This window comes from Scophthalmus maximus, chromosome 9, assembly GCF_022379125.1.
Source record: "Scophthalmus maximus strain ysfricsl-2021 chromosome 9, ASM2237912v1, whole genome shotgun sequence".
NCBI lineage: Eukaryota > Metazoa > Chordata > Actinopteri > Pleuronectiformes > Scophthalmidae > Scophthalmus > Scophthalmus maximus.
The window spans coordinates 10,790,546-10,814,438 of NC_061523.1; the positions used below are offsets into that span (position 1 = coordinate 10,790,546).

General features: G+C 44.0%; 4 protein-coding genes across 6 annotated transcripts; 2 read left to right on the forward strand and 2 right to left on the reverse strand.

The window, feature by feature from the left end:
- Nucleotides 1–108: 108 nt before the first annotated feature.
- On the reverse strand, nucleotides 109–22,683 carry si:dkey-27i16.2 (regulator of cell cycle RGCC-like). 2 transcript variants are annotated; one of them, XM_035649704.2, is made up of 7 exons: nucleotides 22,580–22,683; nucleotides 5,943–6,108; nucleotides 5,199–5,387; nucleotides 2,878–3,042; nucleotides 2,166–2,246; nucleotides 1,329–1,391; nucleotides 109–746 (listed from the first exon to the last, which is right to left on the reverse strand). In XM_035649704.2, the coding sequence occupies exons 3-7, from the start codon at nucleotides 5,215–5,217 to the stop codon at nucleotides 739–741; spliced, it is 336 nt and encodes a 111-aa protein (XP_035505597.1). In that variant the 5' UTR covers nucleotides 5,218–5,387; nucleotides 5,943–6,108; nucleotides 22,580–22,683; the 3' UTR covers nucleotides 109–738. The 2 variants fall into 2 exon arrangements, with proteins under 2 accessions (XP_035505597.1, XP_047190359.1); XM_047334403.1 differs by lacking the exons at nucleotides 5,199–5,387; nucleotides 5,943–6,108; nucleotides 22,580–22,683 and adding an exon at nucleotides 3,944–4,081.
- pcdh20 (protocadherin 20) lies at nucleotides 5,223–8,751 on the forward strand. Its single transcript, XM_035649699.1, has 2 exons — nucleotides 5,223–5,457; nucleotides 5,965–8,751. The coding sequence occupies exons 1-2, from the start codon at nucleotides 5,410–5,412 to the stop codon at nucleotides 8,494–8,496; spliced, it is 2,580 nt and encodes an 859-aa protein (XP_035505592.1). The 5' UTR covers nucleotides 5,223–5,409; the 3' UTR covers nucleotides 8,497–8,751.
- On the forward strand, nucleotides 10,537–17,548 carry plp1a (proteolipid protein 1a). Of its 2 annotated transcripts, none has more exons than XM_035649700.2 (7): nucleotides 10,537–10,959; nucleotides 12,844–13,030; nucleotides 13,188–13,344; nucleotides 13,714–13,882; nucleotides 14,693–14,766; nucleotides 14,862–14,927; nucleotides 16,923–17,548. In XM_035649700.2, the coding sequence occupies exons 1-7, from the start codon at nucleotides 10,956–10,958 to the stop codon at nucleotides 17,085–17,087; spliced, it is 822 nt and encodes a 273-aa protein (XP_035505593.1). In that variant the 5' UTR covers nucleotides 10,537–10,955; the 3' UTR covers nucleotides 17,088–17,548. The 2 variants fall into 2 exon arrangements, with proteins under 2 accessions (XP_035505593.1, XP_035505594.1); XM_035649701.2 differs by lacking the exon at nucleotides 16,923–17,548 and adding an exon at nucleotides 15,411–16,769 and having other exon boundaries at nucleotides 10,546–10,959.
- Nucleotides 17,942–22,621, reverse strand: rab9b (RAB9B, member RAS oncogene family). Its single transcript, XM_035649702.2, has one exon. The coding sequence runs from the start codon at nucleotides 22,619–22,621 to the stop codon at nucleotides 21,998–22,000; it is 624 nt and encodes a 207-aa protein (XP_035505595.1). The 3' UTR covers nucleotides 17,942–21,997.
- Nucleotides 22,684–23,893: the final 1,210 nt, after the last annotated feature.

Sequence of the window (23,893 nt, forward strand, 5' to 3'; positions counted from 1 at the left end):
TCAACACTGTGTGTAGAGTCAAACATGGCTCTACACAGCAATGTTTCTTAATCTAATCTTAATAAATTCAGTTGTGTATGTCAACAAATGATGAAGTACAGTACAAAATAAATTCAAAATGTAGCTTTATTTATATGTGCATTCATCTGTACAACAATTTATATTAAAACATGAATATTCACAAAAACTGTACACTGGAAAGGTCAGCATAAAAATGACAATTGATATCACACAGCAGATCTGGACCCTTTGGATTTGGAATTGGTTTACAACTAAAGTGCGATCTGTAATTCTTCACAACATAAAGATCAGCATCCTTTAAAAAAAATATATGGCACTGAGGATTTAGGGCCCTTTACTGGCTTAGCACTCAGGATTTTCCAATCTGGCATAAACACGCTTCCTATACTCTAGGCAGCGTTTCCCAATACGCCCTGACAGATGGAAGCTTCGTCTAGTTACGAGAATATGTTACACATCCTGGATCTGATGCTGAAGGGACGTCGTCTTGCTGGATGGACGTGGCGTCGCCAAGGGTCTGAGGGTGTTCTTGCATTTTGGACTGGAGCGCGCCCTTTTCATTTCTGATGCCAACCTTTTTTCCCAGGAGCAGCCAGGGGAGCGTTTGCTCCCTCAGATCTGCTCTGGTGTAGATCTGCCTGTCTGCACGGCAGTAGCCAGCCATGTCGCCCCCGGCCTGTTTCTCCCCCCTGTGCGTGGCTCGCTATCTCTCTCTGCTCACATCTCTGCAAGAGCGGGATTGAGGAAACCACAAAAGCTCAGAAGCCAGAAGAGGAGGAAAAGCACACAGCTCATATTTATACACTCAAACAAACATGCAGCGACTAATGAAAGAGCCTTGTATGGGGGGGGGGGGGGGGGACAATTAATTCATAACATTAATTATCTCTGTGTTGAGAGCGCTGATATCTGAGAATGCATGTTCTGTTCTTTGTAGCTGTGTGTGTGTTCGGGGACATGTATGTGCTCATTGACCTCTGAAACACCACGGCTTTAGAGCTGATAGCAGGATCACGATGCTCATGTAGTCAAGTATGCTGTTATTACTAAAGGGCGTGCAGATAGTCCACCTCAGTCCCCAGACATGGCATTTACACACAAACGGTGCTCAGAGATTGACAGGCGAGGGGGGTAGTACAGGGGAGGAACAAGGTGGCTACGAGTATGCACTCTGTTTTTCTATGTGAAACAAAACATGGAGCCTCCAGCACATTTAAACACTGCAGCCTTCGGGCTTGTCAGCTTAAGTGCAAAAGGAATAAAGCAAAGATTGAGTGATAGGGGGTGTAATTCTCTTAAATACGCACCAGCAAGTTCCCGGTCCAACATGTCGATAAAACTCTCAAGTTCCCTTGTGTCTCCCAGCTTAGCTGCAAAAAAAAGAGCGCAGAACGAAAAGGAATTTGAGAAACTATAGAAAAAAGGAAAAACGGCATGGAACATTTTTGTGGAGAAATGCAGCTCAGTACAGTGGTATTTCCTTTGGACCAAAAGCTGAGCGCTAATCTAAGTCCCAGAATTACATATGAACCAAACTGCTATTGGACTGGCAAAAACATTTTCAGCTTCTTTTCAACAAACCGAGCCGAGATAAAAGCTGATCTTAAGCGCTGTAAGACCTCGACAGCATGATGGATCCCACCGGGATGTAAATTTGCGAGAGAGGTATTTTGTTTGAACACAGACACCTCCTGGTCGCCTTCCTTGTTTTCATCCATTGAGATTTACGGGTATGTCTGTGCATTTGCATGCAACGAAATGCAACAGCTCCCATTCATTTACATTCACACACACACACACACACACACACACACACACACACACACACACACACACACACACACACACACACACACACACACACACACACACACACACACACACACACACACACACACACACACACACACACACACACACACTCACCATAAGCACAAATAACCCCTGCCAGAGACTTAAAAAAGAGTGGAAGGGGGGGCACAGACACTGTGGCAGGAGCTTTGTTGTGTAAAAACAAAAGAGCTCCCAGCATAATGTAGAGCGTTTTTGTGTGGCTGTGATAGTGATCAGAGCAAAAGTGATAGTGATCACTGTAAGAACCAGGGCTATGCGGATAGAGATCGGCTGATGGGAGCCTCCGGTACCTTTCGGGGCCAGCGTTATGCCTGCTGTGTGGAGCTCCTCCTCGCTGGTGTTCAAACTGTTTCCCAAAGAAGCTTCACTGCCTGGGGGGAAGAGAGAGGGAGACGAGGAGGGGGTTGAGCGGGGGGAAATAAACAAGCACCGAGGCCTTCCAATGCAGATCAACAACAACAACAACAACAACAACAGTAATTTCAACACAATGCAGCAGTTGCACAAAATGATAATAACACGCAGTAAAGCGAAGGTAAACGCCTTCACTGTTAGCGGCTCCCATGTGACAGCTTCTGAAAGCGGCTTGCCTGTTGAAACATTAGGGGGCCAAAATACTTTCAATAATGACGACACATGGGAGCAGATACGCACACTTTCTTCTTTCATCTCATAAGCGCCGACAAACACAACGGCAGCAACAACAACCAACAACTACAAAAGATGGGTTTCCCATAAATGCAGTTCATTCCAGTGCACTTCCATTGTCATGAACAAAACAGTCCATTTAGGAAAAGTGTACAGGGAAGTGTCCCCTTGTAACACTAATTTCATGCAAATTAACAGTGTCAAGCGGCGGCAGTTTGGGCTGATAAAGGGCCTCGGATGACACCCATGGGGCCCTCATACCAGCAAATGATGCATTAAATAATGTCTTTCCTTCCCAAAGCTTTGTACGAAACATTATCGTAATCACAGTCACGCTGTTCGTTCATTACTCACTGTAATCAGAGTCCTCAACTCCGCTGTCTTCGCCCTGCCCTGTGCGACTCTTGGCCTCCCGCAGGATGCGCTGGTAAGCGTGTGGTTTGCTGTGAGATGGGGCCCTGAGCTCCTCCACCACGTCCTGGAACTCCTGAAGCAGCTCGCCCAGTTCTAGCTCCACGTCTGTGGAAAATGTGACAGCAGATGGAGGGAATTCACATTACATCACTGAAAGATGATGAGGGTTCTTTCTTATGAACCAACGGAGCAGCGACCGGCACTAAACATCTCTGTGATACAACTGAACATCAAAGTAGCAAGGTCAAATCAAGTTTAAAAGCCCTGGATATATAAGTTCAGGAGATTTAAATATAAAAAGTTTACAAATATCTTGTGGGTGAGAATTAGAATTAAAAGGGAAAAGCGACCGCCTGCAGTTGAAGTTTGTTTCAATGGGCTGTGTCAGAGAACTTTGTGTGAAAATAAACCTAACAGCCCATAAGGCATTAAAAAAACACCAAGCACGCTGTAAAAACACCTGGTCTGAAAAATATTATAGAAATCTAAATTATGTGCTTTGGACAACACCTTGGACCATTTCTTTAATAAATACACAATCGTAAAGTAACAGAAGCAGTGTAGGATCAACACACCTGGGTGTGTACACTATTCTATCAGAAATGTATTTCATTACAGGCTTACACACACACACACACATATATATATATATATTTATTCAAACAAAGCTTCAGCAGTCCCCTATAAAGAATGGGTTTTAAAAATATATGAAATGTTGCAGGATACAGCAAGAGCATGTACAGTAAACATCAATGCGTGCAATGTAGTCTATGCAAAATATACCACCACATAGGAAAACAGGAGGTAGAAAATCTAAAATGAAAAACAAACAAAATCATTTTATGATAAATAATGTAATAAAAGGATTAAGTGTGGAAAGTAAAATAGGTGTTAGATACTTTTTGAAAGCATTACACTGTTGCTGGCAGCAGCTTCTTACGGGCCTGTGATCACCATGACTTTATCATAGTTTCAAACTAATGGGTGAAGCAGACGTGGGACTCACCTGCGGTAAAGTCTGAGGACATGCTGGAGCAGTGAGAGGAGACGCCGCCGAGAGGCTGTGTGTGTGTGTGTGTGTGTGTGTGTGTGTGTGTGAGTGTGTGTGGGTCCGTGGAATCGGTTTGAAAACTCACGGGCAGGACTGTAGTTTTATTCTAAACTCCTCCGGAGACGCACGACTAGCGGGACCCGAGCGCCACCCAATCACAGCGCAGGAGGAGGAGGATGAGGAAGAGGAGGAGGATGAGGAGGGGGTGGGGGTTAGTGGAAAGTTGAAAAGGAAAATCAGACGCAAGTGAGACAGACGGAAATAAGCTACTCCGGTCGAGTCTCGCAGTTTTCCCCTCCACGCGTACTGTGTTGACTTTGAAAGTTAATTTCCCCCTCGTTTGGTGGTTTATTCACAAGACATTTATCATCGCGATCGTCGCACTTGTGCGGTTGGCAACAGAAGGGTTTTTACAGAGACGTGTATATAGTCCGAGTCGAGCTTTAAAGGAGGTCGTAAAACTGTGGCGATCAAACCACGTACGTTGTAGAGGCCCGGACACAACGTGTAGTAATGTATCAAAGTAATGCAATCTTTCAGGATATGTTGTTTTTGTATTATTTTATTTTGCAACATATTTTTGTTTGAGTCTTTTTATACCGAAGTTTCTGACTCTATCTTGAGTAGCCTGAATGTAAAAGTACTAAAAGGGGGGGCTCTTTCTCCATATTTCAAAACAAAAGCGAAATATTAAAATTCAGCTGTAAGTGGTGCAGTACTTCTCTCTATCGATAGAGGGCGCTCTGATGTACCGTCCACTACAACAGAGCAGCTGAGCAGACGCTTTGCCATTTCCAGTGATGGTAAAAGTAATCTACTAAAAAGTATACCTTACAAGTGAAAGTCAAACTTTTGATATAGTAAAAAGGTACAGAAGCATTATTAGTAATGTACTAATATACAGTATTTCCTTCTGAAATGTACTGAAATGCTACTTGAGTACTCGTTCTGTCCACCATTGATGATTACCTAAAGACTAATGAAAGGCCCCAAGCACCTTAAGTGCTCAAGTGCTTTGTTAACACAGCATTATTAACACAGGTGCATCCCTTATTTATTTATTTTTTTTAAAGTGAAAAATATGAGTCAGCTAATTAAAACACGAGAAAAACGTGTGGCAGGTGTGGCAGTAAAAATAGGTGTGTAATCACATTTGGTATGGCAGGAGTTCAGAGGCAAGATATGTACATAATATAGGCTTGATGCTTACTCATTCCACATAATAACATTTGTCCGAGTGATGCAGGTAAACCTGTTGTTCCTCTCCGACTCCTCCTGCGTCGGTCTCACACTCAAGGTAGGCTCAGTGTTGTAGGAGGGACGTGTGATGAATCATGCCTTCAGCTGTGCAGGTTTAGGTTGCTGCCCCTTCCCCGGCGTTCACTCGCTGCCGCGGAACCTGGGTAACATGTGTGAGGGCAATGGGTCAGGGGACTCCAGATAATATGAACTGGGCCGGACTACTGCAGGTCAGTGAGTCAAATGCAAGGATTATCCAGGTGTCTCATGATGGTCTCTGTTTTTCAGAAAGAGAGAGAGAGAGAGAGAGTGTGTGTGTGTGTGTGTGTGTGTGTGTGTGTGTGTGTGTGTGTGTGTGTGTGTGTGTGTGTGTGTGTGTGTGTGTGTGTGTGTGTGTGTGTGTGTGTGTGTGTTTAACTGGACTGTTATTCTTGACTGTGTAATTTAAAAAAAACATGATTCTCAAATATATGAAAATCTGAAGGAAAAATTCTTGTTAGCCTTTGTGTGTTGTGTGTTATGTGTATGTGAGTGTAACTGGTTGGATCAGTGAGAGGCATCACATTACCTTGATTGTACAGTAGTCTGCTTTTTAAAGTGCTCACTGAGGCGTAAAGTTTAAACCACCTGGAAAAACTTCTCGTCAGACTAAAGGGCAACAACATGTCTACCAAATCATTGCCTAAAATGAAAAAAAATAAAGAGTACTGCTCACAGTTTGTTTCTTTCTCCATCAGAATCTGCTGCTCTTGGTCCATCTCAGGCAGATCATATGTGGTTCTGTCCAGTTTTCTGTCCCAGAGGAACAGGAACCTGGCACTCAAGTCGGATCACTTAGTAAACACTTTCCACCCCCGTACCAGCTCCTGACCCAGGACTACCTGTGGATGGACAAAAACACAGGGAATTTCTACACCACGGAGCAAAGGATGGATCGCGAGGCCCTTTGCCCGGAGGAGACAAAAGCTGAGGAATGCATTATTCTACACTATGCCATTGTCAGGCCCTCGGGGGACCTTATACAGTTTCCAGTGATCATTGCGGACATCAATGACAATGCGCCTCACTTTGAAAACAGTGAAATACACCTGAGGATTTCTGAGGACGTGGCTGTAGGGACCAGTTTCTTATTGGATGAGCAGGCTCAGGACAGGGACGTCGGTCGAAATGGAGAGCTGCAGTACCGCCTAGAATATTCTGATGGAGTTTTCAGTTTAAAAGTCGAAGACGACGGGTTATTCATCCTGCTGGTTGTAGAAGCAGCCCTAGATAGAGAGACTCAGGAGCAGTATCAGGTGATGCTGGTGGCCTCCGACCACGGCGCAGACCCTTTAAGTGCTACGGCAACTTTAAAAGTCACAGTGACAGATGTTAACGACAACTGTCCAAGCTTTAGCCCTGACAGCCCGCGCAATGTCACCATCCCCGGAGACTCCCCGAAGAACATGTTGGTGGCTCAGGTCAGAGCCACAGACCCCGATTCAGGCCCTAATGCTGCCATCGTTTATTCCCTCAGTCCCAAAGTCTCCGAGCAGGCCAAGAAGCTCTTTAGCCTCGACAGCCTCACTGGGTCCATCACACTAACACAGGACCTCCGAAGTGACAACTCTGAGGAACTGGTGTTAAAACTGTTAGCTAGCGGCCGCCACTGCCCCCCAGCAGACACTCAGGTTACTGTATCTGTGCTCCCCAAGGCGACCCAAGAGCTGACGATCAAGATCAGGTTCATAGTGGAGCATCAAAACCAGACTATGGTGTTACCCGAGAACCAGCCCCCCACCGTCTTAGCTGTTTTAGAGCTTGAGGGTGACAGCGGCTTTAAAGGCTCATCTCTTGCCATTGAGGGTGAAGTGCCTTTCACTTTGAGCCCCCAGAATGGCAAATATCTGCTTTCCACATCAAAGCCCCTCGACTATGAGTTGAAAAGAGAACACCATATTTCTGTGATAGTCCGCGGGAGATCAGGTGAGGCGTCTACGATCATAAACTCAAGGCATGTGATCAGGCTGTCGGTGGCAGATGTCAATGATAATGCTCCACATTTCCCCCAGCCACATTACCAGCTAGAGGTGGTGGAAAACAACCGGCCAGGGATGTCACTGCTGCAGCTCTCAGCATCAGATGCAGACAGCGGTTACAACAGCAGGGTGACCTACAGTCTGGACAAACACACATCTACCATCTTTAACATTGACCCTGTGACAGGTCAACTGTCTGTGTCAGCCTCTCTAGATAGGGAGCAGCAGGGTGTTCACAAGCTCACTGTGTTTGCACGAGATAGCGGCTCCCCTCCCCTGCAGTCCGTGACCACAGTATCCATTCGTGTTCTCGACCAGAATGACAATGCACCTGTTTTTCTAACCCCTCACTTCATCTTTTTCATCCCTGAGAATGTGCCACCATTTGCCCATGTGGGGAGGGTTGGGGTGACAGACTCAGATGAAGGGGAGAATGGGAACACAGAGTTGCATGTTGTAAACAGCAGTGGACCATTTATTGTGGATAACACCCAGGGGACACTTCGCACCGCCACAAACTTGGACCGCGAGACAGAGGAGCACTATGAACTCTACCTGCTGGCCAGCGATCATGGGCACCCGCTCGCTTTGACATCCACAGCCAGGGTAACTATCTTTGTGGAGGACATCAATGACAACCAGCCAAAAGTAATCCTTCCCAGCAGCAACTCCTCATGCCTGACTGTCTCTCCTTCTGCTACGGCAGGCTCCATGGTGACAAAGATCTATGCCATAGATCAGGACTCTGGGCTGAATTCAGAGATTACATACACTGTTGTGGCACCAGAGGCTTTGCAAAACAGCAGCCCCTTCCAGGTGGATCCAAGGTCAGGGAACATCACCTTAGCTCAGCAACTTCAACAGCAGGACCTGGGAATGCATCACCTGTTCATTGTGGTCAGGGATGGGGGGAAACCAATTCCTCTTTATAGTACTGTCTGGGTCAATCTGTTGGTCAATGAGAGCGTAGAGCCCTGTCACTTGGACAGGGCACCCACCTGGACAGGGACACGTCAATTGGTTCAAACCCCCTCAAGGGCCCCCATGTGTGAAATGGAGACTCCTAAGTCTGCTCGGCTGATATTGCTAGCAGGAGTGGGTTTAATGCTGGCATCCGCATGTTTGCTTCTGGTGACAATGGTTTTACACCTGAAACAGAGGAGAAGACGAGTGCAAAAGAAGACGAGGGGGCAGATTGAGGAAAATAAGATCCCACTCAGGCACAAAGACAAATATTACTCTGATGACTAACAGAATAAAGCAAGCGATGCATATAATCCTTACTCATACAGTGTCAAAGATGAACGCAGCCCGTGAAATAAATGTATTCAGAGTAAATGGGAAAAGCTTCTTGCATTTTAATGATAACATTTGTTGAGTTATTCTGACACAGTGTATTCCAACATTTGTCAACAAAATTGTGTGGAAATAGAGTTGATCCATTTTCTGATGAAGATCCCTGTAAAGCTACCAACAAAGCAAATAAAAGGTCATCTGATTAGTGAATTATTTGAAGTTTCTAGATCAGAAAAAATGTTGAACACCAGAATTTGACACCGGTGATTAACACAGTATTACCCACTCTAAGATAAAACGTTTCATAGCAAGGCATTGCTAAAGCACCAGTCTTCTAAGTTAATTGGGCTTTTGTCAGATTTCTAACTGAGTGATGGGGAGTTTCAAGTGTTTAGACACACAAAAGGGGTTTAATGTTCCTCCGGATGGGGAGGTGATGAAAGTCGCTGAAGAAGAAGCTTTGCTCTGAGACAACCACAGGAGGCGGACAGTGGCCGTGGACAGGTGAGAAGCGGCAAAGGGAAAGCACACCGACATCTCAAGTCACCGGCTCACACCTGTTACCTGATAGCACTGCTTCTCACCCACTGAGGCTGGATCGCACCCAAAAGGCAGGAAAACCAACTGTGCTGCAACCAGTTAGGCAACAGGCGCCTTGTTTAGGTAGCAGATGTTTGGAGGGAAATCACAAACTGCGTCCAAAGAAATCTTTACAAAACACTGCAACATACTGACACAGCTGCATGCTGCAGAACAACCAAGATATCGAACCAGGTTAAGTGATGAATGAGTCAGGGTAAAATGTATTCACAAATCTGTTAACACACATAACTGAGAGAGGGCACTGTAATTTCTTGAGCATTTTGCAAAAGAAAAACTTTTTTTTAAAGGTATCGTAAGCTGTTGAGTGATCTTTTCAAGATACGTCTGCGTTAAGGGAACAGAAGGGGAGCCAGGAGCCACAGCCTTTAAAACACAATGTACAACAAGCTAGTTAGTGGAGAACACGGCTTGTATAACATGAGCAGTGTCTCTCCAAGGATTTGCATGCTAGCGGCTCAAAAGATAAATAATCTAATAGGGTTGTACTTTGAGACTAACTCCATTAACTGAGAAAAAATAAAGAGCCCCCCCATAACAATATTACAAATTAAAGTAGCCTCTTTGCATGAGGAATAACTGATGCCATTAGATTACAACATGTGCACATTAATATGAAAGAAGAGGCCGACTGCAGTGCTTCAAAGGAGACATTTTGACAAGAAAAAGTCTAACAATAACCCAGAGTGGTTTTTATGGCATCATGTTTGGAATTTCCTTCTGACAAAGCTTTTTTTTTTTTCCTTCTTCTTCTGTTGTTTAAAAAAAAAAAAAAAAAGACTATCATCATGTGGCTGCTGCTGCTGTGGCAGGAGAAAGTCTGCCATCTAATGGACACAGACGAAGCCAAGTCGGACTTTGTATTTATTCCTGGTGTTCTGCCAGAGGGTGGAGATGAATCAGAGGACAGTCAGGTCGCCTGGGATCAGTGACGGTTCAATCAAATTCTCTCTTCTTCTTCTTTTCTTTCCTCTAGCGCGAACCTTTGATGGTGGGTTATAAGGTCGCATGGGTTGACATGGACAAAAACAAAACCAACTGATACCTACCAAAATCCCCAGTGGACTTTATTTTTCATGTCAGGGGTTGCATGATCGCAGATGACAATCCAGTCCAATTATAACATTGTTTGTCCCTCAACAATCCATTAGGCACCCTTTGACTTTCAGTTGTGCTGTCCACATTCACGTGGTCTTTGAATGCCACTTGAAGCTTGTTTTTTTGCTGTTGTTTTTTTTTTTAGAAACTATAGGCACATTTAAAGAAAGAACAGATAAAGCAGTATCCTATATCACTTTTACTATTACAGCGTATGCAGCCAAATCAAATTCACTCTTCATAGACGTAAAGCATTGTGAATGTTTCATGAGCTGTTTCTCGTTTGGTTTCATTTGTCAAGCTGAAGAAGAAAACACAAAGGCCTTGGTGAAGAAGAAGGGACTGAAAGCCCCAGGGTCGGACTGGCCAACTCACAAGAGAACTTATGTTTTTCCATGGGATGAAAAAAACAAAACAACAACATCACTTTCCCTCTTCGGCGTTCGCATGAGTCGAACGTTTCTTCCTCGTGCGTCGACAATGAACCAACTACGAGCTGCTCATTATTCTCCGCCTCGAAGTTCATTGAAAAGCGACATTGTTTCTTTAAGATTGCACTCGCAAGTCCTCGGCGGCTCTGTCCATTGTTGGGGGAACAGAAAGCGAGTTGAGATTGATATACGGGGGCCGGAGACGAGTCGCGCATCTCATCAGTGGACCAGCTGCAGAGTGCGAGCAGCAAGTCGCCAACGGGTCGTGAACGCATCCTTCCAGACATGGGTAAGAATCTCCTGCCACCAGAATCGAACTTTATTAACCTTTCGCACGCAGAAAAAACTTCCTATAATCAAAATTGCTCTTTCTTTTTGGTGGTAAGTGATTGCCTGCTGAGATAAATGCGACCGTGCGACGGCATCAGAAGTTGTTCAGTTTATTTTTGTCACTTTAGAGGTCGGCTGTACTCACCGGCTGATGCTGCGCCGATATTATGAGATTTATTTCATGCTTGAGATGGCACGGTTACTTTCAGAGGAGCCTTGTCGCATTTGCTTTCGCTTGCAATCTTTCTCAATTTTTGTATTATTTTTATAATATATATATATATTTTTTAATTTTTTTTAAAAGAGACGAACTCGGCCTCGGCTCTGCATTTTGTTGCAGAACCACAGGGCCTGACCGCGGCGCTGCGGAGGACCAGGGCGCGTCCGCGGCTGATGTCAGTGATTGGTTGATTGGTGCACCAGGTGTGTGTGTGTGATGTGGGTCAGAGGAGTGTAGCTTGTTAAAAACTATGTGCATAATGCTGCGTTCCAGTATACCTCGGTAGTCGGAATTTACGACCACCGAGTGGGAAATTGCAAATGGAACTGTGACTCGGGAGGTCGGAAAAAAATCCCCACCCCGACTTCTGGGGTCCGAGTTCCGAGTGATAATGGAACGCAGCATAACTTGTGTAATTCTTTGTGAGCATAGAAGTTAGTGTAAGTGCCCTGCGCTGATTAACTTCCTTTCTATTTTAACTATACTGACATTAACTGTCTGTTATTGGCTACACTCCCTCTGCTCTCTGAATGAGAGTGATCACAGTTTGTCTGCCACACACACACACACACACACACACACACACACACACACAGCCGTCCATTCGCCCCTCCTGCCATCTGTGTTTACTGTACTGGTACCAGCTGCAGTCAGTCTGCTTCCATTGTGTGTGCGCATGCAGATGCACTGCATGCAAGTGTGTACTGTTGGCACACATGCACACAGTTGCATTGTTTGTGTGCAAATTTTCTTTGTTTAGTTTTTTTCCTTTTTCCATCGTCTTCCAGTACAGACAGCTCCCAACTATCATTTTCTTGTCCCCGCAGTCTCCACAGAAGTGTGTGTGTGTGTGTGTGTGTGTGTGTGTGTGTGTGTGTGTGTCAGGCGTAGAGGTACCTCTGGCCTTTGTTTGCTTGACATTGGTGGCCCTTGTACCCCCATGATGCAGGGGGACAAAGGCCGATGTCTCTGCGGTCACAAAAGCAGCCTCTCTCTCTCTGTCCTCACTTTGTCTCCCCTCTCCATCCTCCCCCCTTTTCTCACACTCCCGCACGCTGCCTGGTGAATGGAGTCAGGGTGGGAGCCGGGGTCAGGGCAGACACATCCCCATGCCCTTGGCGTCCAATTCAAACAGATCACGTGACTGCAAGGGAGAATGCACATCTTTAGTGAACTAAAGTGTTTACAGCTGCAGCTTGATCCATAGCGATTCATCGATTAGGAATCATCTACTAAATGCCAACGCCAAATGTTTTTTATGAAAAAAAACTCCTCCTCATATGATTTCGGCTTCTTAAATGTCAATATGTTGTGGTTTCTTTGCCCCTCTTCAACAGTAAACTAAAATTTTTTTCACCACTTTATGGACTAAAAAACTATCGATAATGAAAATAATGGTTAGTTGCAGCCCTGGATGCACTGTAGCATGGCTACATTTTCTTAAAGCTGGTGTTATTCACACTACTAAAAAATGCACGATACACCAAACTCATTGTAGGAAAAATGTTTCTGGGTAGAAAAGTTGCTGTTGAATATTTTTAGTAGTACTGAAGCAGTGAGTCACTTTATTTATTTGTGGATTCACTGAATGATGATGTGTCCTCATTCTCCTGGCGCTAACAGGTTGCTATGACTGCTGCATGCGCTGTCTGGGTGGCGTGCCGTACCTCTCCCTGGTCGCCACGCTGCTGTGTTTCTCTGGCATCGCCCTCTTCTGCGGCTGCGGGCACCAGGCACTCACAGAGACAGAGAGACTCATCGAGACGTACTTTGCTCGTAACCTCCAGGACTACATCACCCTTGCCTACATGTAAGTAGTCAAATTGCGCATTTCTGTCATTAGTCAAATCTTTTTTAACCTCATGAGGGGTTTTCTTAGGGCTGTAAGTCTCTATTTTGAAGGTATGGTTTCTCCTAAACCCTGAATTTTGACTGTTTTTTTTCCTTTTATCCCCGCTCCCTCTCAGCATTCAATATTTCCAGTATGTCATCTATGGTTTGGCCTCCTTTTTCTTCCTCTACTGCATCGTGCTGTTGGCTGAGGGCTTCTACACCACCAGCGCTGCCAAGCAAACCTTCGGAGAGTTCAGGAGCACTATGTGTGGTCGCTGCCTCAGCTCCTCGGTGAGAGGGCCAAGAGTGGGAAAAGTAAAGGGGTTTTGGAGAGATTGGATGGGATTTATACAAATATCACTCCCTGGTGGGTGCTGAGCTGAAAATCTTAAGGCTGCTAAAAACCTTTGGGGACATTAAAAGATAAGCATACAGTGTGTGTTTGAGTGGTTTTGGGATGGGGAGGAGGGGTTGGGCTGAAGACGAGGAGAAGAGAGAGTGAGATAACAAGTAAAACTAATCAGAAAAAAACATAATGTGGTCACTAAGTAAGTCTCTGCTTCACTGCGCATATAAAAAACACTCTTAAATTACTTTTGTGAATCAGTGTATTATGATGATGCTCACTAATAATGCCAATTCCGCTTTCTCCCTGTACAGTTTATAGTGATGACATATGTACTAGCTGTGCTGTGGCTGTTGGTGTTTGCCTTCTCCGCCCTGCCGGTCTACTTCTTCTACAACATGGATGCCACCTGCCACACTATTGACGTCCTGACTGAGACCCCAGCGAGTATCAACCAGCTCTGTGTTGATGCAAGACAATATGGTAACAAGAAACTGTCATATTAATGGTATTATATACCAAAATAACAAAACAATCTGATCCTAATACTAAGTATTGTCTGTGATGCCAAAGCCAGATATAAGCTGCATTTCCAAAAAGAAGTGCCTGCAGACCGTGGTTCACCATTTTTCCCACCACGGTCTAGAGACCAGAGATTAGACAAGTGTGTGAACAACCAACAGTTACAACAAGCTGTTCCACTCCAGGCAACAGTAATGCAGAAATGTATACAACAACCAAGTCCCACAGTAAACATGGAGGAGATCACGAGTGTCTATAAAAATGGACGTAATCACCAGGTCCATAAAATGAAGCCAATGTTCCTAAAACCTGTATTCTCTCGAATCACCAGCAGAGGTCGACTCTGCTGGTTGCAAAAATAAGTCAGTTTCTATAGATTTCACTTCATTTTTACGTCGGTAAACATGTCCTGAGAAGTTTATGGTCTCGACCTCTAGTTTCAAACCTTCTCCAATACAGCATAGTGACGATATAGTAAATTGTGGTCTAATTTAGTGTAAAATAGACTATAAAGCACTGTATGTATTGGGGTGTAGACACTGTGTGATTGGGGTGAAGGCTGCAGGTGACAGTGGACGTGTAGTGGACAATTATGGCAACGCTGGAAAAGTGAAGCGCACTAGAAAACAGACAAATGCGTTTTTTGGTTTTTGTATATTCATTGGATTTGTGGACGATAAAAAAAATAAAATGTAGAATAACTTTGTAGCTTAATACTTTAATTTCCTCTGTAATAAATAGGCGTGATGAGACACTCTTTCATGTCAACAGGACTCCTGCCCTGGAATGCAGTGCCAGGGAAAGCCTGTGGTATGACTCTCTCCACTGTTTGCAAGACCAGAGAGGTAAGGACCAGGGAGTAATTCCTGTCTTACAATTGACCTGACATGAAATAAAGTAGACGTGTTATAACCGCTAAATGCAAATCTCCTCCTTTCAGTACCGCATGACCTATGACCTCTACATTGCTGCCTTCGCCGGAGCGGGCATCACTCTCTTGGCTCTGGTGAGTGACTGCGCTTCAACCAGGGTCAATTTGGCCGCACGTCCACAGTGGGGTACAACAATAGTGTTGTGGCACATGTGACTTAGTGACGGTCAAAGTGTAGGCGGCGAGGCATCTCAAGCCTCCATGACTGATGACTCTTGTACTATTGCTCTCTGTTCCTCCTTCTCAGCTGATAAAGACGTCAGAATAATGCTGTCATGTCTGGTGCTTTCCACTCATGCAAATAGTGCAGCCATTATAAGCTGCTTTCAGCCAGTCTCCCTCCTGCGTTTGTCATATGTGACTCTGGACAAACTCTGGACATTTTCAAGTTCAAAGCAGGTTACCCACATGTCCATTACTGAAGCTGTTATACAGGCGGTATCTGCCTTCAAATTAATACCAATGGCAGTTTTGTTTCCCTGAATTGTAGAGTTTCTGGATGTGTTCTGCTGTTCACTTCTGTTCTGAGTCTTCCTGTTTCTGCTTCTCCTTCCATAGCTGACCTATACTGTGTCGACCACCTATAACTTTGCGGTTCTGCGGTATCTCGGGAGAAAGGGGATAGGCGCACGGTGTTAGGCTCACCAGCTTCCTCTCTGCTCTTTCACTACTTCACCTCCAACAAGGGGCTCTAAAGGGAAAACTGCAATTATCATCTTCTACATCATCTGCACAGGACTACCTGTGGTCACGGACTATTGAAATCTTGTCTTTTATATTTTTTACTTTTACTTGTTGTAAGCATGTTATTTTGTATTTTCGTTCTGTTATATTTCATGTGATTGAGGTGTTTCTGCTGTGTTATTTCAGTATATCCGAGTGCAACATCACCGAAATATTTGTAGGGTAATGCTCTTGTTGCTTGCCGAGGTTCTTGTCTGAAATTAATATCTGCTTCCCATCGCAGTCAAATAATAACAGTCAACTAATAAATTAACACAACCACCAAGTGGCAACACGTGCAGCCAGAATGCAGCTGTTACGAGAGAATAGGGATTATAGGTTGCCGTGGCTACCATCCCTCACATCTGGTTGCCATGGTGGCAGACAAGCATGCATTTGCAGTCTCACGCTGACCTCAGGACTTTTCTCACGGGCTGGAGAAAAGCCTCAACAATGGAGTCATGCCCGTTTTGAAAGCCAGCCAATAAGGATCCATCTCCGGGGGCCACCTGCGCTACGAGTCTCTGCCAAGGGTTATATTACACGTCAAGGGAGAGGGTCTTCTGTCAAAGAGAAGGTTAGACCTCTCTGTGACCACAATGCAGCTCTTCTGGGCTTCAGCAACCACAAACACAACACAACACATCCACATGCTGCTGCATGACCCCCACCCCCACCCCCGAATAATGGAAATGATGGATTCAGAGCGATGGAGCTGAAGGAGTTTTTGGTTATCTTGAAGAGTTTCTTTCTGACAAAGGGACATAATTGTTTAGTTCTGATCTAGAAAGGTCTGAAATTGTTTCTCATGATTTTGAGATGGCGAAAGCACTAGGTGCTAACTTATGAGGTGACCTCATATTATATGATGCAAAACACATTATTGAGGTGCGACCCCCCCGCCTCCCCCCTGCATGAGAGAGGTACTTTTAGAGATAGGACTGCTTTGTTTTGTTTCTAATACTTTAGGAATTGTGTTGTAGTTATTGTATAACTATTTTTTACTAACTTTAGCAGAATTTACTTTTTATTTTAACTAGCAAAACCTTTTGTGACATAATGAGTAGATTGTTCTATTTGGTGGAAGCTTTACCCAGCTGTGATTGGTGGATTTGTCAGCTGGTTGTTTGATGATTATTTTTTTTTGCATCTGTAATATTTGATAATAAAAAAGAGAATATTCTTTGAAGTTTTTACGCAGAGTGGCTCAGAAAATCTGTTTGTGTGAAAGTGCAGTCTGTTGTAGTGTCGCAGTGTTTAACTGGCGCTGCATCCTTGGCTTCCTGCCACGTTGAGGGGCCGAGGTGTGTGTAAGGTGTTTTGTATGCTCTCCTCTTGTGGCCACAGGTGCACTGTTCCCTGCACTTGGCTGTGAACCAGATGTACCAGAGGAAGCTGAGGCACCGGGCGAGAGAGGAGAGTGGAGGCTATGACCTGTGTGGGAGGATGCAGAGGGACGGAGGAGGGATGCTTTGTTCTCCGTACCCTGCAAACACGTCTGACATCTCCTGACAGTGGCTCCAGTTTTGCAGCAGGAGCTTTACAACGATAAACATCACAAATGTTTTGTGGAGCCTACTTCTTTTTTTTCGTCACAACTTGGTAGTAATGTTGAATTGATTCCCTTCATTATTATGTTCTCATTAAACTATAAGCTACTGTGTGTTACATCTTAAGTTGTGAAATGGTACAAATGCAGTTGTGTAGTTTGTTGTTGTTCTTAACTGACCCATAACAGCTCTATATTGTTGTGCTTATTTCCTATAATGTTCTGTATCCGACCAATGTCTGAATATATATCATTAAGTCAGATGTGAAAATAAGTGTTTTGAAAGGGAGACAGGATGAAAAAAAGTCTGCCTAGGTCAGATTTCACAGTATGCAGTGCATGCTTGATATTCTTTTTAATGAAGGGAAAATAAAAATGCAGTGCATGCTTGATATTCTTCTTTAATGAAGAGGAACTAACAGTGTGTAAACAGTGTGCTCACTGTCTCCTGGGTCTCACACATACTTGGTAATTCAATGACATTCAAGGTCTGCAGTGATGGAATTCAAAAAAGGTGTTTTAGAGAAAAAATGTAAGACTTGATTTTTACTGATCTGCAAAATTGAGGGGAAAAAAATGACATTAATTTTAATATTGCAGTTTATTAATGGAAATAAAAGGTGCATTTTCCCCCCAAATGGTGAAGTGACTGGAGAAAGGTGGAGAACTTTGAGTTACTAGATTTGAGTGACCTATTTTAGTTTTAAAAATAGTTTAAAGGAGGCTTTTGTTTTCAAACTTAAAAGAGTTTCTTTTAAAGCCACAGTCTTTCATGGATTTTCAAGGCATCAGCACAAAAACAACAGACAAGATGGTGTTTCCTTTTGGTATGCCGCATGTTTTATTTGTAGCCAAGCACTGGAGGGTATTCAACGCTTTGCCAGCATGTTGGCACAGCCAGTCTCATCCTCCGTAGTGCAAAAAGAGGAGGAAGGGAAGTCGCCCATTAGTTCAACACAATCAGGATGAACAGTAACTTTCACAAAGCTGAAATCGCACTCGTGGGATGAGCATGGACAGTGAAACAGACGTTCACTGTCATTTGTACATAATTATAAAATGAATGCCCTTTGCTATTTACATAAGCCATTAATATGGACAACCCAAAGAAATTCATTTTCCATTCATAAATATTACAGCAACATAAAAAAAAAACTGACATTAGACTGGGTTGCAGTGATATAAGAGACAGAAACATGAGAGCAACATACTGCAGAGTTCTGCTACCAGCTCATAAAGACACTCGTTACTCAGGTATGTTACAGGTAAACACTGTGGCATAGGCTACATTATCTGAACAGGTCATTTACTGAAATGGTACAGTAAGGAGACCCAGAAAACATTAACACTGACAAATGATAAACTTAAGCTTCAGCCCTGCTTTTTGCTTTGAATGGACATAAGCCAACGGCTCCTTTTGGTTAAAATGTCCAAATCAATTCACAGTTAATGAAGGTTCTCTGAAGCTGTGAGTACCACTGCTCAAAGACATCTAATAAATCCTAAAAATGATCACAGACACAAATTAATTACCTACATTAGAACAAAGGTCCAGAAATATGCGAGTACCCAAAGTTCATTTTCACAGTGAAACTATTGTCATTTTCACCATTAGTCGGCTTGCGTACTGAAATATGATGAAACTTTTGACTTGAAAGCCAAAAAATAAATTGGGCTGAGAAAAGACAAGACCATCAACACAACAGAAAAAAAGATATGAGAACATTAAAAAAAAATGTTTTCCTTATTTAGGCAACAGCTTTGGTTGTTCGAGAAGACACAATATAAAATGCTATACAAGCAGCAACTGAAATACTGATACGGATCTATTGTAACCATGTTAAACTCAGTTTGAAAAAAATTGAGTAGCAGGCATATTATTTTCTTAAACCACACAGGTTAATAACACTGCCCTTTGGACAACAGCAGCTAAAAGAGACAAATCCAAATGCACCTGTGGCAAGTAAACCTGTACTTAAGAACACTGAGACAAAGGTAAAGGACTGTCCAGATGAACACAAGTAAACGTGAGAATAATAATGTCAGTTTCACACAATGCCGTATGAATGGACAGGAGAGGTGATGCACACATGAGAAGTGACGAACTCTATCCTTGTGCTCATGCACATTCAGCTGAGAACTCGAGTGACCAGACTGACAGCACAAGGTGTGTGTAATATATCAGCAAGGCTAAAGGACTGGAATGTTAATCCTGCCACAAGGCAGACACTCGGTATTACAAACATGCCATGATGATGGAAGTTAAAGTTAAGTCTAATAATCATATCCTCATCTGTATATCACGGCACCCAACTGTATTCAGCTCCTGATCAAACACAGAAGTCAAATGTAAATTTCATACATAAAAAAAAAAAAATGGATGGAAATGTGCTTCTCAGAAACACTAAACAGCAGTTTATTAACAACAGCAGTATTATTTCTGAACGTTGAGATTTACTAATTCAGTCCATTTACATAGATCACGGGAAATAAATATGATCTGACGCCTGACTCGTACGCCTGTTACCTGCAGCTACACAGTATAGGGGTCGACCGATTACCGAACTGGACGATTATACGATAAGGTATTCAGCTTTTCTTTTTGTCTTTTTTTTTTTTTTTTTACAATTATCAGTATTATTATTTCTTTATCTAATTAATAATTGATTTTAAAATGTGCTACTTTGGTCCTGATGCAGCTGCCACTTCTCGTCTACAGTCAACACACTGGTCTCGATCAATATCCCGCCCACAACACTGATCGTTTACACGTCACAGGTAAACTATGGACACTGAAAGCTACTATGCACACAGAGGAGCATAAAGACAAGAGCAGCTCCTGTGACCGGGCAGAGCTGTTCGTCGCAGGTTAAGGCAGCAGATATCGCAGGAGTCTCAATCTTATGAACAAGTTAATTTGTTGATGTGGGTTGAGAGGGAGCCATCGCTAAGCAACTAGCAGATGTGAACAGCGTGTAATAACTGTGGAATTAGCGAGAATATGGCTAAAAGATGGAGAGAGCTATGAGTGCTTGAGAAAAGCTAGAGTAGGTTTAAATGTAGATCAAGTAATTAGCCACTGTCATGAAGAACATAGCACTGAGGTCTGGACCCCTTCCTGAAATTGTAATCAAATATCTGGAAATTTGACTGTGAGAATACAGCAGGAGAATCTCCAGAGAGTTAACTGTGAGTGAGGGGCCGTGTTGATGACTGTAAAAAAAAATCATTGCTTTCCACGGCGGAGTTACAGTATCATCATGTCTTGCCTCCTGCATGATCTACCCAGATGCCACAGAATGTTCTAGAAATGCTCCTGTTGGTGTGAACGAGTCTGACTCGGACAATCTCCTGCTGCGTTCGCAATGTGTGAACGGTAAACTGCGGAAAATATCTGGAAAACTGGGTCCATACATTTTCCGGAGTTCATGTCTGTAAAACTATTAAATTCAAAAACACCTTTAGTCTACCAGGGGCCTGTACTACAAAGCGAGGTCAACATACCCAGGATAGGTTATTTTTATAGATAAGATCACACTGATAACCTGTACTATGAAGCTGGATATCAACACTCAGTCAACCCTGGTTTATCTTATCCGGTTATGCGCGCATCCATGTGGAAGAGGCAGAGTCGTTAATTACAAGTGACATCATCAGAACCTTGAATAAACCTTTAATGATACGAGAAGAAACTTTGATACGTGCAGGTCAATTTGGTTTAAGAGACATCCGAGCTACTGTTTATTAGAAACTGTTTTAAGTGGACAGACGGAAAGTCTGGAACAGCAACATGATCCCCCTTTTATCATATAAATGCATTGGGAGAAAATAATAAAAAACTCCTGCCCACCAAAGCAGGTGTCCACAGACTTTATATAGAAGTAGTTTTGTGTAGGCATTTGTGCTGTTCTAAATTTTGACACCAAGTTTTTTGTTCTTACAGCAAATGTATATTTGTTGCAGTTTCAGTAATGGTTTCTTGATCACTAATAATCAGTAAAGGCCCTGACAAAAACTATTGGTCGACCCCTTAACACAGTAGTGCAGTCATAGATCTAATAATCAAAATGAATAAGAGCATATTAAGAGCAAATCAAATGAATTAGAGACATCATCCGTACCTGATGCTGTTACTCTGAGCAGCAAAACCCCAATTCCCTTCCCATTGAAGGCAAACAAGTTCATCTACTGTATCTTTTGAGCGCAGCAATCATCAAACTTCCTCGTACCTCAAATCATTCTGGTCATCATACTGATGTCTGGAGTTCTCAACCACAATATCTGCAAGGATTGGCAACACTGTCACTGACAGTCACAGAATATCCATTAGCTCCCCAGCAACTGCCAACAAATCTTATAAAAAGAGAAGGCGACGTTGTAGTCAGTCCTCCAAAACCATGTAAAATTAGCTCGTGGACAGATAGTTGAGCAGTTGTAGAGTGTGCTCTTCAGTAGAGGACTGGTATCTCCTCTCTTCCAGTGTGTTAATTAAAATTAAAATGATTTTGATTAAAATAAATGCTTTGAAAGCACTCTTTCATAAAAAGCCCTGCATAGGCGGACAAAGCTAAAGCTGGGTAAGAAATGTCCTTGTGCAACACTACTGAAAGCAGACAGTACAAAGGATGAGTGCAGTGTGCCTGTACCTTGGTTTGAGCCACAATTCAACAATTTAGACACCAGCTGAAATCCTCGACTCCGCTCTCCTCAGAGCAGCTGTATCTTATCCATATTATCTTTAGTGGATACTGTACTCAGTACCTTGTACCTACAGCATGTGTACCATAAACAATATACTATGTCGGGCTCTCAAACTGCCTCGGGCAAGTTTCAGCCAGAGAGGTTAAGACAAGGTGGATTCACACCTGACCTATCAGCAGCAAGACGCGCGAGAGGTTTTGCGGTTGCCATGGAGATCAATAGTACTACTCAGTAGCGCGTGGTCAATCTGGTCCTCGGCAGCCAGAACCTCTCTGACAGCTGCCTCAAATGCAGCAGTGACATTAGTGTCATCCTTAGCACTGGTCTCAAAGTAAGGACAGCATCCGTTCTCCTCACACCAGGCCCGTGCTTCGTCCTCCCCCACCTCCCTCTGATCCATGTCTATCTTATTGCCAAGCACCACAAAAGGGAACCGCTCGGGGTCTTTAACGTCCGAGTAGTACATGAACTCCTTCTTCCAGCAGCCGAGGTTCTGGAAGCTCTGCAGGTCGTTCACAGCAAATGTGAGCAGGCAGCAGTCGGCGCCTCGGTAGAAGGGCGTGCGCAGGGACTTGAATCGCTCCTGGCCCGCTGTGTCCCAGATCTGGAGAGTGACCAGGCGCCCGTCCACCTCCAGGTCCCGGTTGAGGAACTCCACACCGATGGTGTGAAAGGACTGGGAGTCAAAGCGGTCCGTGACGTAGCGGTTCATCAAGGAGGACTTGCCCACACCACCATCCCCCAGCAAGATTACCTTCAGCAGCAGGCTCTTCCCGCTCATCATGCTTCCTCCCATCCAGAAAGGCCTCCTCACTGGGATGCTCTCCACACCAGGTGGCAGACCAGGGCCAATTTAACCTAGAAAGATGAAGAAAAACAATAATTGATATTAACAAGACAATCAAAAGAGAAATGCAAATCACCACAGGGCAATAGAAAATGATAGATTCTGACTTTCTTGAAAGATACACCTATATACTGGGTTTGTTGTTGCTGATGATCCAGAGCAGATCACCATGACGAAGAAGAAAAAACTGTATTTTGTCTTCAACCTGACAGCCATCAGAGAAATGTGTAATGGTTGACTAGGTTTTGGAACACAGCGACAGGGGTGAATGACCAAGATGTCCGCCAGAGGACTGTGGCTGTAGAGGAGGCCAGCTCTGGTCTGCACCACACAGCCGTGATGTTTACTGCATGACACAGTCATTCTGACTGACGACTTGTATACACGTGTTTCAAATCTGGCTCCACTGAACTGTTACCACAGTGTGGGGTTCATGCATTACATTAAAAGGATAACAGATAGCATTAGTTTGACAGGTGATGAGTCCTACGCCACACCACTCAGGGCGAGTCTGGATCGAACAGCGACTCTGGAGACGAACACCAACAAACCTGCTGCCGGAGGGAACTCATTGAACAGCTTCGTCGATGGTTGAAGTGAAACTGTGGGCCGAGTGCTTCGTGACAGAAGCCAAACAGGAAGCGAAACAGGGAACAGTCTTCTGAATGAAAACTCCCATGCGTCTGACATGTAACTGTTCTACTTCGTGCAGCGGATTAGCAAGGCGACTAGCAACCAGCTAGCCGGGGCTAGTCTGACGGCTTGTTGACATTCGAGCCTGGCCAGGCTAACGGTTAGCCTCAGTGCACACGCGACTAACAACAGTTCTCAGAAAGCCTTGTAAGCGACAAAAGGCCACACGTCGCAGTGAGGTGACACGTCTGTCGATGAACGGAGTCAATAAAAAGAGAACAAACATGCACTTTCACTCACCCCGTCCCTGACGGTCGGTGCTGCGTGGTCCGCTGCCCTGCACCTGAGGGTCGTGACGTGCGGCCGAAAGAGCTGCACGTGCACACCACCCAGGCAGAGCGGGGTCCTAAAGCCCGACGAGTTAACCGCCTCCCATAGAGGATGACAACAAAGTGAATGTTTTTAAATGTTCATATTTAATCAAGTGTTGTACTCGAGGTTGAGTTTTTTCTCTTAATCACACTTAACTATATACTTCTTCTCCGCTATATTTCAGATTGAAAGATAGGATTACATTTATTTTACAGT